Source organism: Monomorium pharaonis, chromosome 3 (genome assembly GCF_013373865.1).
Source record: "Monomorium pharaonis isolate MP-MQ-018 chromosome 3, ASM1337386v2, whole genome shotgun sequence".
NCBI lineage: Eukaryota > Metazoa > Arthropoda > Insecta > Hymenoptera > Formicidae > Monomorium > Monomorium pharaonis.
Genome location: NC_050469.1, coordinates 3,711,816 through 3,728,434, shown reverse-complemented (window position 1 = coordinate 3,728,434; position 16,619 = coordinate 3,711,816). Strand labels below are relative to the sequence as shown.

At 35.5% G+C, this 16,619-nt stretch overlaps 1 protein-coding gene across 10 annotated transcripts in view; it reads right to left on the bottom strand.

The window, feature by feature from the left end:
- Nucleotides 1-16,619, bottom strand: part of LOC105836540 (synaptotagmin-7) — a 198,775-nt gene that overhangs the window by 15,149 nt on the left and 167,007 nt on the right. For 6 of the 10 annotated variants that reach the window (XM_036284852.1, XM_036284851.1, XM_036284853.1 and 3 more), the window contains 3 exons: nucleotides 7,861-7,872; nucleotides 1,491-1,668; nucleotides 80-220 (listed from right to left, as the gene is read on the bottom strand). In XM_036284852.1, coding sequence (XP_036140745.1) covers nucleotides 80-220; nucleotides 1,491-1,668; nucleotides 7,861-7,872 — 331 coding nt within the window. Of the gene's footprint in view, nucleotides 1-79; nucleotides 221-1,490; nucleotides 1,669-7,860; nucleotides 7,873-15,006; nucleotides 15,159-16,619 lie in introns of all 10 variants that reach the window. The other 4 variants (XM_036284849.1, XM_036284856.1, XM_036284857.1 and 1 more) reach the window with 3 other exon arrangements.

Below are 16,619 nucleotides of genomic sequence, written 5' to 3'. Positions count from 1 at the left end.
TCGAGGCAAACGGCTGGCAGGCATGCTTCAAAGAGCCAAGTTGCAGCGAGTGCGCATCCAGTATGAAACTTCGACTGACCTGTATGATGCGCAGAATGAGCGTGCTGTTCTGGAAGTCGTACTCGAGACTGAAGTGGATTTGACCAACATTCTCGCTCGGTTCCGAATTATCGATGTACATGTCGACCAAGGAGATGGACCTGCTTTGTAGAAACGCTTTCTGCAACACACAGACCGCCGACGCGATCGTTACCATCGCTTCCTTTCCGTTTCATGAAAGATGACCTATCTCGAAATTTCTTCGCAGAATCTACCCCCACATGCAATCCCATTTTGCTTTGGAAAGATATGTACAGTTAAAAGGAGAGAAAGAGAGAACTTGTACTAAAATGCAATCTTCTTAAAATCGTATTGCAAGAACGATATCTGGAACGGGAAGAATTAACGGTCGTTAAATTTCACGTTCGTCTCCGGAACATTCGCGAGAATTCACCGCGTATATCAGAATTCAGCTAGCACGTGTGATATTAACTAGATTACATTGCAGGAGCGAAAGTGCGTTTTGTTGTAATTACACAGTTCCTTTAAACGAAATTGTGTCGCTTATACGTTAATATTACAATTAATTTCAATTTTAGTTTCAGAATCGAGACAACACCGAGACAAATACGTTCAATTACGTACAGAATTAATTGCTTGCTAGCTTGAAAAAAATAATTGTTCTTAATTTTGAACAAACTGTGAAAGCTCGAAAAAAGTTGTTAGTATTATTTTATTTAAAAAAAGGATATTAAAGGATATTAAAAAATAAGGATATTAAAATAAGAATATTTAAAAAAATTAAAACTATTTTTATTTTCCAATATAATCACTCTTCAATTTCAAATAATTTTTTTCTTTACCACTAATAAATGTTTTCCATACAAATCGAATTATAATTTTAAAAGTAAAAACATGATGACTAGAAGCTAATTGTAAATTGAAGCTGCAAGATAATGTTTAAAAAAATTAATTTATTATTCTAAATTTTAAATTGTGCGTGTGAAATTTAAAAATCTATTTGAAAAATAAAAACAGTTGTTTTATTTTATCATTCTTTTCATATTCTCAAACCAAAAAACTTTTGAATCTCATTATATATATATAATTCGCGTTAGAATTCGAAACATAATCTCGTTTATAATATCTTATACATTGCATAAAATGCACAATACGTTTTATAATTTAAAAAAATCCAAAGTAAAATGTATATAAAATTACATTGAGATGTACAATACATTAACATTAACATGTACTACACGGTAATATAAAATAACAGAAATAATTCTATCCTAAAACTTGATATGGCAAATTAGATTGTACGAGATAGGCTTTGCAACGGTCTCTAATTATACTCGTTATCATAATTGATAGTCGTAGGACGTCGTCGCGTGAAAAATCACAGGACGAGCTTTGAGGAAGGAGGGAGGAGGGGGGGAGCGGTGCCTTACCGAGGGGTGTTCTCCTTTGACATTCTGCAGCTGCTTGTTCTGCGGTCCGGCGGTTGGTGTACGGGGTTCCGCGCTCCCGGCATTGCTGGCGCCGCTTCCTGGTGCCGCTGTTGCTCCTGCCGCGCCGCTCGCGGGGCCGCTACCTGCTGGAGATTTGCTAGAGGGACTACCGGTCGTCCTGGAAAGAAAAAAAGACGCGAAATTCGTTACACCGCGTCGTCCACGTCCGCGTTTCACTCTCGATGTACGGTGTTTCCTCCCCCTTTCTCGTCTCCTCTCGCTTTTAAACAGAGTTGACGAAGAATCGTCTGTGACAAAGTTTCTTTCAAAGTTTAATCGTTATTGTCGCTCAGGAAGCTTATAATTTCAAACGTACTCGTCTTTATCATTTCTTTTTACAGAATTTAATTACTGAAGAGAAAGTACAAGCCTCTCATGCTGTCTTACTTTCCTCTGTAAGATTTTCCCTTTAAAAACATTGATCTACGCAATCTCTACAAGCAGATACTTTAGCTTTCGCGCACAGCGGAGCTTTTGCTATTATACCGTAATTATAATTTCATACACATTGAGGACGTTAAATATTCGATCGAATTAAATATCCAGTTGATTAATCCAGAATCAGGAAGCGTGAAAATTGCTCGCGATTGTTCGATCACGACTCGTGCGCGAACCGCGCACGTGTATTCGCGCATTAGTACAATTAAATCTGTGTCGCCCACAATTACTTCTGACGATTGGTCCGCCGCATTTAATTTTACACGACACTAAATCCGCACAAAAGTCCAAATGAGATAAATATTGCCCCGTCGCTGTAGCAGAGATAAGGGCTTTAAAAACGCCCGACTGATTCGAAACTTGCTGACAGCGAAGAGGAAGGGGCGAGTGAACGGTGGATGGGGTTCTGCTCGCCCCATGTGATACACATGCACAGGCTTATCAACAGTGGCGGTACATCCCAGCGATATGTTTCCGTAACGTACGTTAGGCATAATAGGCGACCTAGGATCTAGATAAATCTTATCGCTTTCCCACTACTGTACCACGTCATCTACCGCGAGCACACACTATGCTGCTAATCGAGACAGCATTCTCTCGCAGGCACGCAAGCCGATACGCTTCCACCGTGTCGTCGGCTTATTAATAGTTGCTGTTTACTACCAGTCGCAACTGCGGAGCGTGCATAGCACTGTGCAGAAACGGCTGAAGCCAACGGTTGAAGAAAAAATCAATTTAACGACGTGTACATATTTTAAAAAAAAGGGGGGAGTAGGGAAGGAGAAGAAAAAGGTTGATGCGAATAATATGCGCGCTGCAGGCTGAGAATGCTCGATGTGGAGAAACAAAGGAATAATTGCAAGTCTTACAAGACAAAAGGGGAGGACGACTATGTCATTCAGTAACGCCGAGGTGGTCTTGTTAGTATCGAAGTATAAGAATCGTATACCCCTGATGTGTTCAAGCTCCGTGGATCTGTGAGTCGCGCAAAGCAATAAAGAATCATAACTATCGATATCGTGTCTATGCAAATTAATATCTTATGTCAAACTCCAACGAGTAAAAACTGTTTCGCTAATTATAACCGAAGGTGTAACAAGCGTTGGAGCTGTACATCGCTGTTCATTAATCGAGTCCCTCGGATGTATAGGAGACTACAGGAATTATTAGCCACCTCAGCCAACACTGCCAATCGCCTAGTGAGTTGTTCTAATTGGCTGCTCCTACACTAGCTGCATTAAAAAAAAAAAAAAAAAGATTCGATTAAGGAGCTACATACACCCAGAAATTTTGAAAAAATGCATTTTTCGTTTTTTGCATATTTGTAAAGTATAAGGTCTTGAGAATCTCCCTTCAAGTTTCAAAGTGATTCCTTAAAAATTGTCGGAGGAGGATATAGCGAGAAAGGTCCAAGCGCGTTCGGCGACGCTGGGGCGCGAAAAGCGCGCTCTTTAAACGGTCGCCATTTTGCCAAAAATCGATATTTTAAAAATCGGCCACGATAAAGACTAGATAATATCATTCAGTTTAAAAAATTCTAGGCTGGTCTGTTTAAGATAAGTTCTGTACGAGCTGCAATTGGCACCGCGAAGCACCTTTTTTCAACAAGGTCTTGCGACGAGGACAATATCTCCGCCATTTTTTAATATTTTCAGTTCAAATTTATTCTGAATGTTCTAAGAATATATTTTAAAGTAAAGAAAACTAGGATTAATTACATACATTACGTTTCGAAAAAAAAAGGCGAGAAAAAAGCCTATTTTTTACGTCTCTGGGTGTATGTAGCCCCTTAATGAACAGCAATGTATCTTTATTGACGCGAGCTACATTAGCTAAATATATGTTATACCCGTAGCATTCACATGCTCTTCCAATTTATGCAGATACGCATTCAAATAATCTGCAAGTCTATTAAATCATTTCGAAACGTCGGTGTAATCGATAGTCATGTTGCTCGTATAAAATGCAAAAGTGCAATTCCGTGTGTTTTTTTTTTATATATTCAGCAGAAGTCAATCACGTCACACTGTTGTGAACCATGACATCTATCTCTCTTTCTCTCTCACCTGTAAATATACAAAAGAGAAAGATGCACACATTCGTATAAATTCCTTTTATCCGATTAAAGGGAGCTCTCCTGCACCCGGCGAATATTTTACCAGATCGGTCGAATTCCCTTATTTACCGCGATTCTTTATTCATAACTCATAAATAAGAATGAGGAAAAAAATCCGCGCGCGCAACGGAGATCCGCGTCCCCCATTGCCGATATATAGGAAAAGTGCACCACGAGATGCACCTGCGACCGGAGCAGTCGGCATAAATTTAAATGACCGTCGTCACGCCGTGGAGTATCGAAACGATTGATAACAAAAAAAAAAAACACAAAACAAATTGCTGCTTCGCGCGGGATACGTTCCACATAACTTTGCTTAAACGATAGCAAACGCGTTCCGGCTGCAGTTCTGAAATAAGAACCACACGCGGCGGAAAAAACGTTTAGGCGAATAAACGAAAATTTTGCTTGATTGATGAAACGCCTTACGTCGCCGAGTGTTAATCAGACAGGTTTCCACCCGGAAAATTAATAGTGCCGCGTTTCCGTGATGTAGAATGAGTTCAAGGTGACACACAGATATTTTCGACGGATTTATAACAAGAAATTGAGTAAAAGGTTGAAAGATATTGGATCACAAAATCTTTGTCGTATAATGAAACAAAACTGATCTTCCCGTCTCCCGTTTCATTACGTTTAATTAAAATATACATTTACGAAATTGTCCCGCACAATAATAAAATCAAACGAGACACAAATTATAATTAAATTTGTACTGCCAATAATTTGTACTGCCGATAATTAGTACTGCCAATTATTTTCAATCTAACAGACCATTCCGGAATGTCAAAAGGTGGAACAGACGACACATAACGATCCCGCGCACATTTCCCCAAAATTGATTTGAAAATGGATAAAAGAGTCTATTCGTATAAAATATAATAATATAACGGAAATGGAACAACACGCTGTAAATATATCGTGCGAAATTCATTCCCCGTATCTTAAAACAGTGACGCCTGCGAAATTTAATTCGCTAATTGCGAATCCCGATCTGTCGCTAATTGCTCGATATTGTTCTAATATTACGGCCAATTCTCAGCAACTACGTCAGCGAGCGATAATTACCGTAAGACGTCGCCCGCCTCATTAATATACCTCCGGGGTAAACGAGAAACTTAGGGGCGCACGGATTTGCTGCTCGATATACATATACCACTTCCGCAAACCGCCTGGACGCTCTTAGAGAGTGAGAGGGAGTTTACGGGATCTGTAATTCGAACTAAACGCGACAAGCGCGCGAGCGCGCGACATTTAAGCGCGTTCGTGCGAAAGGTTAAGGGCGCACAATAGGTAAATCGTGCCGGAGCGATAACGGAAACGCTTTGCGATACGTTGTTTTCAGCCGCGCCGCTCGACAACGCGTAACTAGAGACCCGTGCGGGATCGAAGCGGGCTCCCAAGCGGATGCACAGCTGGAGAGGTTCATTGTATTCACAGGCCGAGTTGAGAGAATGGCGCGACCGCGCGCGAACTAAGTTTTATGAGAATAGGCGGCAGAAGTTTCACCGCACGCGCACAGTGTACTCGTATTTAACAACTCTCGCCGCCTGTAAATAGCACAATGCGTGCACGCCCGCATTCAAAAATCCTGCGTCCAGGAGAGCATGATGCACAATGAGCACATCAGCGTCGGCGAAAATCGGATTTGATCCCTCTATTGTAATTAACTTTGGTCGTAATTAATTTCGTTTTTATTTCTTGTATAGATTTGGAAATCCTTCTCCAGAATAAAAGTATACACATTACTGCCAGTCTATATGGGGTGAAATTTATACCAAAAAAACGGAAAAAAATTGTTAGTTCGTATTTTTAGTTGAGTGTGGCGTCTAAAGTTGTCACATTGTAATATTTGTTTAAAGATCTATAGTTTGAACTTACGAAATTTGTATCCATAGATACTGGATAGAGACTGGTAGATGACAAATAGTGTCGAGTTTCGAAAATTAGATTTTAATGCCTAATTGAGACGAAATTGCGCTACAAAAATTTAGATTACATACGCGTAAAAAATCAATAAGTAGAATTAAAAAAAAATGTTTTTCATTCTCGATATAAAATCCAATTTACAGACTGATATTAATATATGTACTTTAATTCTGGAAAAGAATTTCCACATCTATAAAAGAATTTATAAAAGAATACATACGAAATCTTAATAATGTGCACGAATGATTCTACATTGTCGACCCCGATCAAGTTTGAGGGGCACTTCAGCATCCCCTTAGTAAGGGGTTGCAACTGTCTGCAAAAATCGACTTGTTTCTCCTTAAAATATACTGTTCAACACAATAATTTAAAAGACGTCTTTTTTTATACCGGTTTAATTTGAGATAAAAAAAAACAATTCTTTAAATCTTAAATTCTTTAAATCTGGAGAATAAAAATTTTTGAACATTATCATATTTTGAAAAAATCTAAATGCATAGTTATCAAATAAATAAAAAGCATATATTCATTCAAAACATTTTTCTACATAAAGAAATGTCATTAACTGTTTTTGGATAGTATTTTTTATATAAGAGCTAAAAGTAAAATTTTAAAAATACAAATGTAAACTAGAAAATGTCTTTTATCAGATAATATATCAGTTTTTATAATATTGTTTCATATTTTGTTTACTTCTTTAATTATCTAAGCAGATTCATATTTTTATCAGTATTAATTAATACTCAAACAGCACAATGTCTAAAATCAAGACATAAGACGTCTTATGCCCTGGTTTTGGATAATGTTATTTGAGTACAGTGCATTTAGTTTCTAAGAAATAAGGGGATGTCGATTTAAAAGTTTTATGATGGTTGGTGACTTTCCTCCTTTATCTTACCGAATCAAAGCGTTTTCTCTGAGGCTTGTTTCACCCCTTAAAACTCAAATTAATGCGATACAAGAAACACGTCTTCTAGATTTTTATATTATATATAACAAAATGTTCCAAGGAGAATCGAATCGGACAGTTATGATCTGTTTCGTGTAAGTGATTTTATTCGGTCTTATTCCGGTTACGATTAATCCCACTCGCAACATGTTTTGCTTCTTTTTTAAACCATTGAAACAATTGAGCGATGTTGATTCGTAACTATTAAAAAATCTCGAGGGTATGTCCTCGGGCTAACAGCGAAAGTTTGTATTTTAAATGCTGTTAGTCCAACGTCATTGTCGGTCGTACAAACAGGATCTTTCATATCTACACGATAGCAGGCGTGTATTTACGTATGTATCGTGTGTGTACTTATACAGATGAACAATAACAGTGCGATCTCAGAGAGTAAAGAATAAGGTAAATCCAGCGGAGCGATCCGAGCGATCCGATCGAACTGCAGGACGCCCTCGAGCAGAAAGCGCTGTGTATTACTACTAGAAGTAGACTGTGAAAGTACACTTGACAGTACAGCAGTAGCAGACAGGCACAGAAGACAGTAGTAGAGTTCGAATAGTAAAGAGAGAGTTGTGTTGAGTTTGTCGTGAACACAAACGTCGACTACAGAACAAAACAAACAGCGTCGCGTGATAGTCATCGATGCTCATTGACGGTCAAGACGGAGAAGCTGAACGAGAGCTTCTCCGACGAAGTGGAACTACTTACGCAGTTAAAGTAGCGGCCGATCGGTCGTGGACAGTTTAATCCGTTAGAGAAGAGAAATCGGAAAAGAAGATAGGAAGAGAAGAGTTAAATGAAGCGCAGCATAGAACAACGAAAAAATTGTTCGTTAAAAAGTGTCGCTTTTTAACTCGCACAAATTCGTTCATACTTACTCCAATTGCGCTCTGCGGTTCCGATCGTTACAGTGAAACGAGGCATGAAACAGAAAAAGATCAGTGATTAATTAATTAACTGACCACACACGTATACACAGGCATACGCCGCACGACGGACGAACGGTCAGAGTTTGTAACATCGGATCAGGGAGTAAAAGGATCCAACCAACTCAGAGAGACAACACACAACATTAAACGTCGTAAAAAAAAGGAAAAAAAAACACATCGTTTACAGTCTCAAATTAGGAGCGAATAGAGAGAGTCACAAAGAAAGGAAGAAAAATAATACGTGCACTGACACGATCAAGAATGGCTCTCAACGTGGAATCCGTATTGTAAGTCTCAACAGCTTAGAGACAATGCAATATACAAAGAAACGTCGTCGAGCAAACGCTGCAGCGAATTGTACTTAACGAAGCGATAATATCTTTTCAACACAAACGCTGAAAGCACAAAGATGTTTCAATACCAAAAACGCTCGGAGTTAATTGCCGTCTCGCTCGTTAAAAATAGAAACTTGGCAGAAAGAAAAGGATTCGTAGTAATTTTATTAACGCTGGATAAGGTTATCGTCCGCGCGTACTTCCATCTTTATTAACTAGGGCGACGTAAAATTATATTTCTCGCCCATCTTGTAGGAATTATTAGTAGATAATCTGTAAATAATAACATCGACCATCGATAATAATTACATTCATTATTTCTGAATCCATTTTCATCATTCTGAACCTTTTAGCTTAGGGGGTATAAAGTTTGATCAAACTTGTACGAGAGTGTGTGTATGTATAACTTTGCACGCAACGTGTAAAAATTATCTTAGAAATTATCCAGTTCATAAATAATGAGTGATGTAGTGACAATCAGAGAATATATGTATATGTATATGTATCGTATTCACATTCATTAAAATGTGGAATTATTACCTTTTTTAGACAGATATATTAATATCTCACGTAGAAAATATTAATGAGTCTGTTACCAGCCACTATTGTTATTTATTATTATTGTGACTAACATATTATTAATTTCAGATTTATTTAAATCTCTTGAAATTCGTGTAAAAATATGTGATATTATACACCACGCAATGTATATGTATAATAATGAATGAACTGAGAAAGCTTAGAAGCAAAGCTTCTTAATTTTCAAGCAAAAAGAAATAAGAAGACGCATATTATAAGACACTTTTTTTAAAAGAAAATTCACATTTTCTTGAAAAGGTTTAATTTAAAATTTTTACATGATTTTATATTTAATAGATTAATAAATAATATTCGACTTTTATCGCTAAAATATATTAAATGTGTATTTTGCTATGATATTATTTTTCAGGCTTAAAATGTTTATTCGTTTTGTAAAAGATGTCTTAATATAAAGCAGGGACATTTTTATATGCCATGGTCTCATATTAAAAAATCAAATGTAAAAAAACTTAGTGTTAATTATAATATTTATTATAATTACGTTAATATAACAAATCATAGACAGTTTTATTCAATAAAATATAAAAAGGGAGAATAAATAACAAAAAATAGAAATCTTAGATTCTAGCAAAAAATAACTTATTACTTAAATTTAAAACTAAAAGTTACTCTTCCCAATAAAGAACGCACAAATTGTCCAGATTTTTTGTCTCCGTATTGTATTTCATATTAGAAACTTTTTAGTACCCCATATCAGAAAATACACAATCATATAAATGTTGAGATTATGCATTTAACATTAGAACAACCAATATTAAATGTATATTTATTTTTACCCTTTTTGTTTTTACTTTTGACACTTTTACATATTAGTTTTTATTTTTAATTTTCCTAATATTTAAATAATTAATCCGAAAGTTAAAAATCTGACAAAAATCATCTAAAAGTTTTTGTAATTTAATCTAGAAATCTGAAACCCATCATTTTGATGGGTTTGGTCATTTTAGTGTTAAAATATTTGAGATAATAACCAAATACCAAGATACAATGATTGTACTTGAGGTTAGTATCATAAATTAATATTAAACAACATCAAAAATCAATATATCAAGCCATTGATATTAAATTATACTTGTTTACAGACATTCTATGTAGTACACTAAAAAACTTTGCTGAGCGACGTAAACAAAATCTTTGTACACGTGGGTGTACATATTTCGCTATGTAGTTGCCATCTATAATCTAATATTTCACGGTTATTAGTGAACATTATTAACTAACATGAGATAGCAAATTTAAATTTACAAAAAAAAATAATTGCGTTTATAAAATAATTGAGTGTCTCATGTTAGGCACGTGTTTCATATTAGGCATCTGTATTTTCTGTCGATTCTTTTTTACATATTATACGTTCGTGTTGCAGGTATCGATTATGTAGGATGTAGGGCTATTAACTGGTTTCTTAAGGTATAATCCTTTATGACCACAACCACGAAACGCCTATCGATATTCAATAACCACATTTGACTTCGCATTATTGAGGAATTATACCGTGCGTGTATGTGTATGTGCGTCCGCACGTGTGTTTGTTAGGAATATCAGAGTAACTCTGAAACGAAAATAGATACATGTACTGATAAATGAACAACACACTACGGGATACAATATGCGATCTCGCGGACGATACTGCGGAAGTTTTGATATTAAATCAGCCGCGCACAGCAGCGGTGTGTTTCGCTCTCTGCTTGCATTACATACGTTACCATATTAAAGATAGAGGTGCATACACGACGAGAAATCGATATATTCGCTTGATGTAGTTCTATTTGTTTTAGCTAACAAACTTTTGGGATTAAGTATTTACGTAACCATTTTTATTCGGACGTATCGACATCACCGTTTCGGTATCTTCAACTTTTATATTTGTATAAAAAGAGATTTATAAAATCCGCAAAATAAATGGAGTTTAAATGAAATATTTTCACAATATGCGTTACAATATGAAATCGCTATCTAAATCCCCAGGAACTCAAATTGTGCAACATATGGGAAATAAATGTGTACAAAAATATCTTTATCACTAAATAAGTGACAAAACACCAGGTAATACACGCGTATTGCCTAATTATATATATAATAATGTACAATTGTACATAATACTATAACTCGAATATATTTATATAAGTACACGTACGTTACTGCAAAGGCTATTATGCATAAGAACACAGAATGCAAGTCACAGGTTGCAAACGCGATAACCTATCAGAGGCGTCATTAATTATACTATTAACGCCATTGTTTGGTTGTCACGTCCACCTTTGCGACCTGCGACCTGCGATCCGCATTCTGCGTTCTGCATTTTATGTATAATAGAATAGGCTTAATAATGAATCACTAAATATTCCTTCGATATTCCATTTTTTTATTCTTCAAAATTTATATTTTCTTACTTTTTAAAGTTTAGCCGAATATCTCTCCAACTTTTCAATTTGGGTCTGTAATATTAAAAACAATTCTGTAGTTCTACTTAGTAAAATTAGTAATTTTAAGAAAAAAAATATTATAAGAAGAGAAAAGTTGCATACTAGAACCATCGTAAATTTGTCGGAATATTTTTGTCCCACATTATTTTATTGTCTTTGGACATTATAATCATTTTAGCACTGTATATGCCGCCATTAGGTCCGTAAAGAAACTGCTTTTCTCCTGTAGAAACTTCCTTAATCGGTCCCTTCACGCTCATTCGCACATCGTTAGTTACACATTGAAACTTGTTGCGAGAAATTAGTATTACATGCTGTTAATACAATAAACTTTTATCTTAATTTTCCGAAATAATTACAATTGTTTTTGCCCAAGTGACTTTGAGTGGTTTTTTACATCCTAATTAGAAAGCACTATTATTATATTAATTACATATTGTATATTAGTATTTGTTTTAATTTTTTAGTATTAAGATTATTGTATTAAAATTTAATATTAAGATTATTGTATATATAGATTTATTCAATACAAAGAAAAGTATAAAATAAAAATAAAAAGGATTCTTGATCAATAAAGGTACTGTAAAGTTTTATTTTTCGTTGCTGGAGTGTAAACATTATCTCAATTGACTAAAAGGAAAGTATTCCCGAGTCAAGAAAACTAGTCGTTCTTATGTTAGCTCTTTTCAAACGTTTAATACAATACCTTTTTGTTAATCGGGATTTTTCTAATACAAGAAAAATATACTTATCGCGTATGTTTTCGTCTCGTCTAGAATGTATGTAAAAATGTGATTTTAATATAGACAATTTAAATAACGTATTTGAGTATAGAAATAAAAGGTACAGAAACAAAAAGTGTAAAAATAATAATAATGTACGATCATCTCGTGTATGAAACGTTGAAGTGGCTCATATTGTTTCGTTAGATAGCCCAACATGGTATTCAGGAATTAATAGCATTGCGTGTAAGTACACTCACACACGCGTGTATGTACATTCTACAGGTTAATCGATAAAGTTACAAGTCGAGTACAATATAAGAACGAAAATGGCGCACATACGCCGCCGCTCTTTCAACACACTCGATTTAACTCAATCTAAAGAGCGAGCGGCGCGAACACATCATAAAACATACAAAAATGAATTAATTAAAAATGAGTAATTAATTGAACGTATGCGGGCTGTTGCAGTTTTAACCTCATTAATTAGTAAAATTCCACTTTACAATTTTTATTTAAAAATCTGAGCTCGAGATGGATTTATCACGTCTAAATTGATTGAGAGAAAAAAATTACAAATTAATTCTTGCGAAAAAAAATATCGTTGGGAAGCTTCGTAGACTAAAATTATTTCAGAAACTAATTAAGCTTAAATTATCGAAAGTTAAAACAGAAATTTTTGTGCGGTTGCAGATTCTACACCGAATTCTACATCAAGTATTTAGATCGAATAAAGTATTTTTTGAGGAATCTATTAAGTTGGAAATATTAAATCAATGATAATAATAAAAAATGTAAAATATAATAGAATAAAAATTAATAAGATCACATATAAGGAAAATTCAATCCTGCCATATCTCTTAATTATCAAAAAAAAATTTTTTAAATAAAATTATCGATAATAATCATCCACGACCTCATTGTATATCTTATATCTTTCTTATATTAAAACTTTTTTATACTTTTAATTATAATTTGCATTTCATATATTAAAATTTAATACAATTAAATTTTGTATAACGGGTAACTTAAAGGTAGCTCTTTTCGTACAAAGTATATCTTGACCTATATAACAATAATTAAATTATAATTAATAAACAACCGTTTCGCTTTTGACTTGTTACTTGATACAAGTTGATTCGAGTTGCCGATTTTGATTCGTAGCGTCACCTGTTCGTTTATTCCCTAACGCATTCCGGCGACATATGTGATTAACGACGTTATCATTCCCATATGTGCATGTGTACCCAATTTGTTGCCAAATCGTGAACGTAATGGCAATGTTATTTCAGCATTTTGATTACATTATTGCAATACTGCCACGAAAAATGTCGTACTATTTTAAAAGCATCTTCCAAATATTTCCCATTGTAACGGTGGAAGGTAAAGTAGATAGATCGTAAATTTCGTCTTGCGCTTAATCGTAACGAAATAAATTTAATTAAGTAAATGCAGGAGATTATTCAACAAGATATAACTCTCCACTTGGACTTCTTAATTTGAAATTGTAAAAGACACGAACCCGAAGAAACGTATCTTCTAATTACGATATTTGCATCCTTTTAGAAGCAAACAAATTTCCTCTCTGCAAAATCCTCAATAAAATGAGAATACTTTATGTGAAAAATAAGAATAAAGTCGTAGGATAAGTCACAGGTGTCTTGTTTAAAAATCACGTCAGTTTTTCTCGTCGGCGAGAGACACTTTCGCCAAATGTATGGGCGTTATTACGACGTCGATCGTTTCAATAAATAAAAAGTATTGTGTCAGCTGTGAGAGTGCAAATGGCGCGGATTCGCCAGTTTCCTCACTGTTTTGTATTAGATCGAGAACGTTACGGCTCTTGGCAAAGGAGCACGTAGAAATTGTCCTCCTATCATCGCAAAAAGGCACTGAAAATACTAGAAACGAGAGAGGCGACGGTTTGCCATTTCGCGAGCACTTGCCACTCCTATTCAGCTGCTCTCGCCTCGGAATATCTACAAATCGAGGACGGCTAACCGAGAGATAGGTCCCGATGGATATTCCGAAATTGTGTTCGCGCCCGACGGGACCCGTCCTTGAGGACCGTCGTCGATATGTGGCGAACATTTTGACGCTGATACACCGCGCGCCTGTGGCCCTTAACCCTACCGCGGAATTTTTCCCGGAGCTCTAAAACTGTCACGTTGACACGCGGAAAGCATGAAAGACGCTGAAAAGACTTTCTCATGCATCCTTTCCGCGCGACACTATTTCGCCGTGTTTATACCTAGAAATCGTTCTGCGGCAAGGTCGCGTTATGAAAGGCCAAATCCGACTCTGTACATATTACCCGCCGCGTCTATTAAAGAAGAAAATAGCACTGCATTAAAAAAAAAAGTAACAGATACCCTATATAGCGAAATTTGTGTACTAAAACTTTAGTATCATATCGCCAAAAAACATAAATAATATAAAAAGTAACGTTTACGTCACGTTAATATGTGCATTAATTGTCATACGATTAAAATATTAAAATATTAAAATAATGAAACTTAGTTAATAATTAAAGTTCCCGTAATTATTAAACTTCACTTTTAATCCTTCGGCGGCCTCAAACGTCATTCTATAACATAATCTGCTTTTCATCCCGGATATCGTATATCATGAAAAGTTGGATGAAAAATTTAATGTAATTTGAGAAGAAAGAAATAAATGGGCTTCCCTTTTCGTATAACATGTCAAAAACGTCAACGCAACACATCTCTATTCCATATAAAAATTTTATTCGATAAAAGAGATAAAAATCATGTCCTGTGACAATTTTAATTACTCCTAATTCGGGCGCGCGTTTAAAACGCGCTCTCTCTATTCTAAGTCCCTCCATAGGGTCTCTTTCTTATTATCGCAGGTAGAAATTTGCACCGCTCGGCGTCGCGCTGTCTCTACGACGTCTGTCTCTAAATGTGAACTTATGTGCAACTCGCAGCTTAACGCCTCTCGTCGCGGAAATATCGTGCGCCACACATCTCACGTGTGTAGACGAGATCTTACCTGGTAGTGTAGTATTCGAAGAAGGCAACGAGTATCTCCAACGATCTTGACACTGCGGCCCACATAATTTTCACGTTCCGACGAGCCTCAATCAGCTAATCTAATCTCACTAGGGGTTGCTAGTACTTTCATGGAAATTCCAGTCCGCGAACCTAGCGAGGTGAATTTAACACGGATATTTCGAACGATTCTTGCACCGCTCTCGACGTTAATCCCCTCGTTACCGAGTACGCGCGCCATCCACGTTTGTGTGCACAATCGTCAAATTCGAAAGGAAATGACACGCGACGGGCGATCGAGACCAATATCGCTTTATTATTTACTGTGTACGTAAGGTGTAAATTTCATAGTTATATACATATTACTAATCTCACTTTATCTCTTTCTCCTGGATCCCGAGGAGAGCGAATGTCAAACTCCGCGATGGATCACACGTCAAAATGTGTGTTCTCAATAAAATTTTCGCTTGATGGAAATTCGCAACACATTTGCCGTATAATATGATCAGCGCGAAATTTGGTATTAGCTCTTCTGGCGTCGAGATACCGTTAATTTTTCAGTTTACAAGTATAAAGTGAGTTTAAATGAAGCATCTTTGGCAAAGTAAGTCGCAAAGCTGTATATAGTAAAGATAAAAAAGCCATTTTCTTCAGTTAACTTTATGTACTTCAATTTATTTTCCCCTAAGAAAATTTTATTATCTCTCTCTTTCTCCCCGTTTATATCTAATTACGGAGATATATGAAATTGAGAAATTGCATGGAAATAACGACTCTTCTTAAATTTTTCACTTTTATATCATTACGATTATTTACGAGTATGATATCTATATAGAAAGGTAATTAGTCACACGTCAGCCATCCATCTTTCTGTACGCGAAGATGATATAAATATATATATAAAATTATTTAATAAAGAATTATTTATAAAAAAAATTGTTGACCACAATGGATTTTCATTCGAACAAACATCAGGGATTAAATAAACCAAAATACCATGTCGACACGCTTAATTATTAAATCTTAATCTGCACGACTACAATTGTGGTTCGCACTAGATATATTAATAAAATCTATGATGTATTGTATCCACGTTGTTACATAATAATTCTGTATTTTGCAACAGAGACTGCGCAACAGAATCAAATAGGGACTGTACAATTAGTTCACATAATGCACGTCGTACAATCAGTATCGGCTGTTTAACGGATGAATCGACAAACACAGTGAATTTTCATCGATTGCGTGGCAGACAACATTAACGTTACGTCCGCATTTATTGACCGATAAAGAGTTACTTCATTAAATGTTACAGTTAAAACGCCAAATCATTAGGTATGCGTTCCTCATTAAATTAAACAAACATAATAATGAGATTGACTATCTTTTGTCAATTATTACAATGTATCACCAACCCCAATACAACAACGTATAAATTGAAATTTAATTGAGAGGCACAATTTAAGTTTTCAGGGTAGTTTCGTGCTAATGTTTCGTGGGAAAGGAAGATCATGATAATGTGTCTTACTAATCGTAAGAATCGCGAAATTTCGATGAAATATTTCGGTTAGCGCAAGCGAGAGAAATAAAAATGATTTTACGAATGGCAGGATA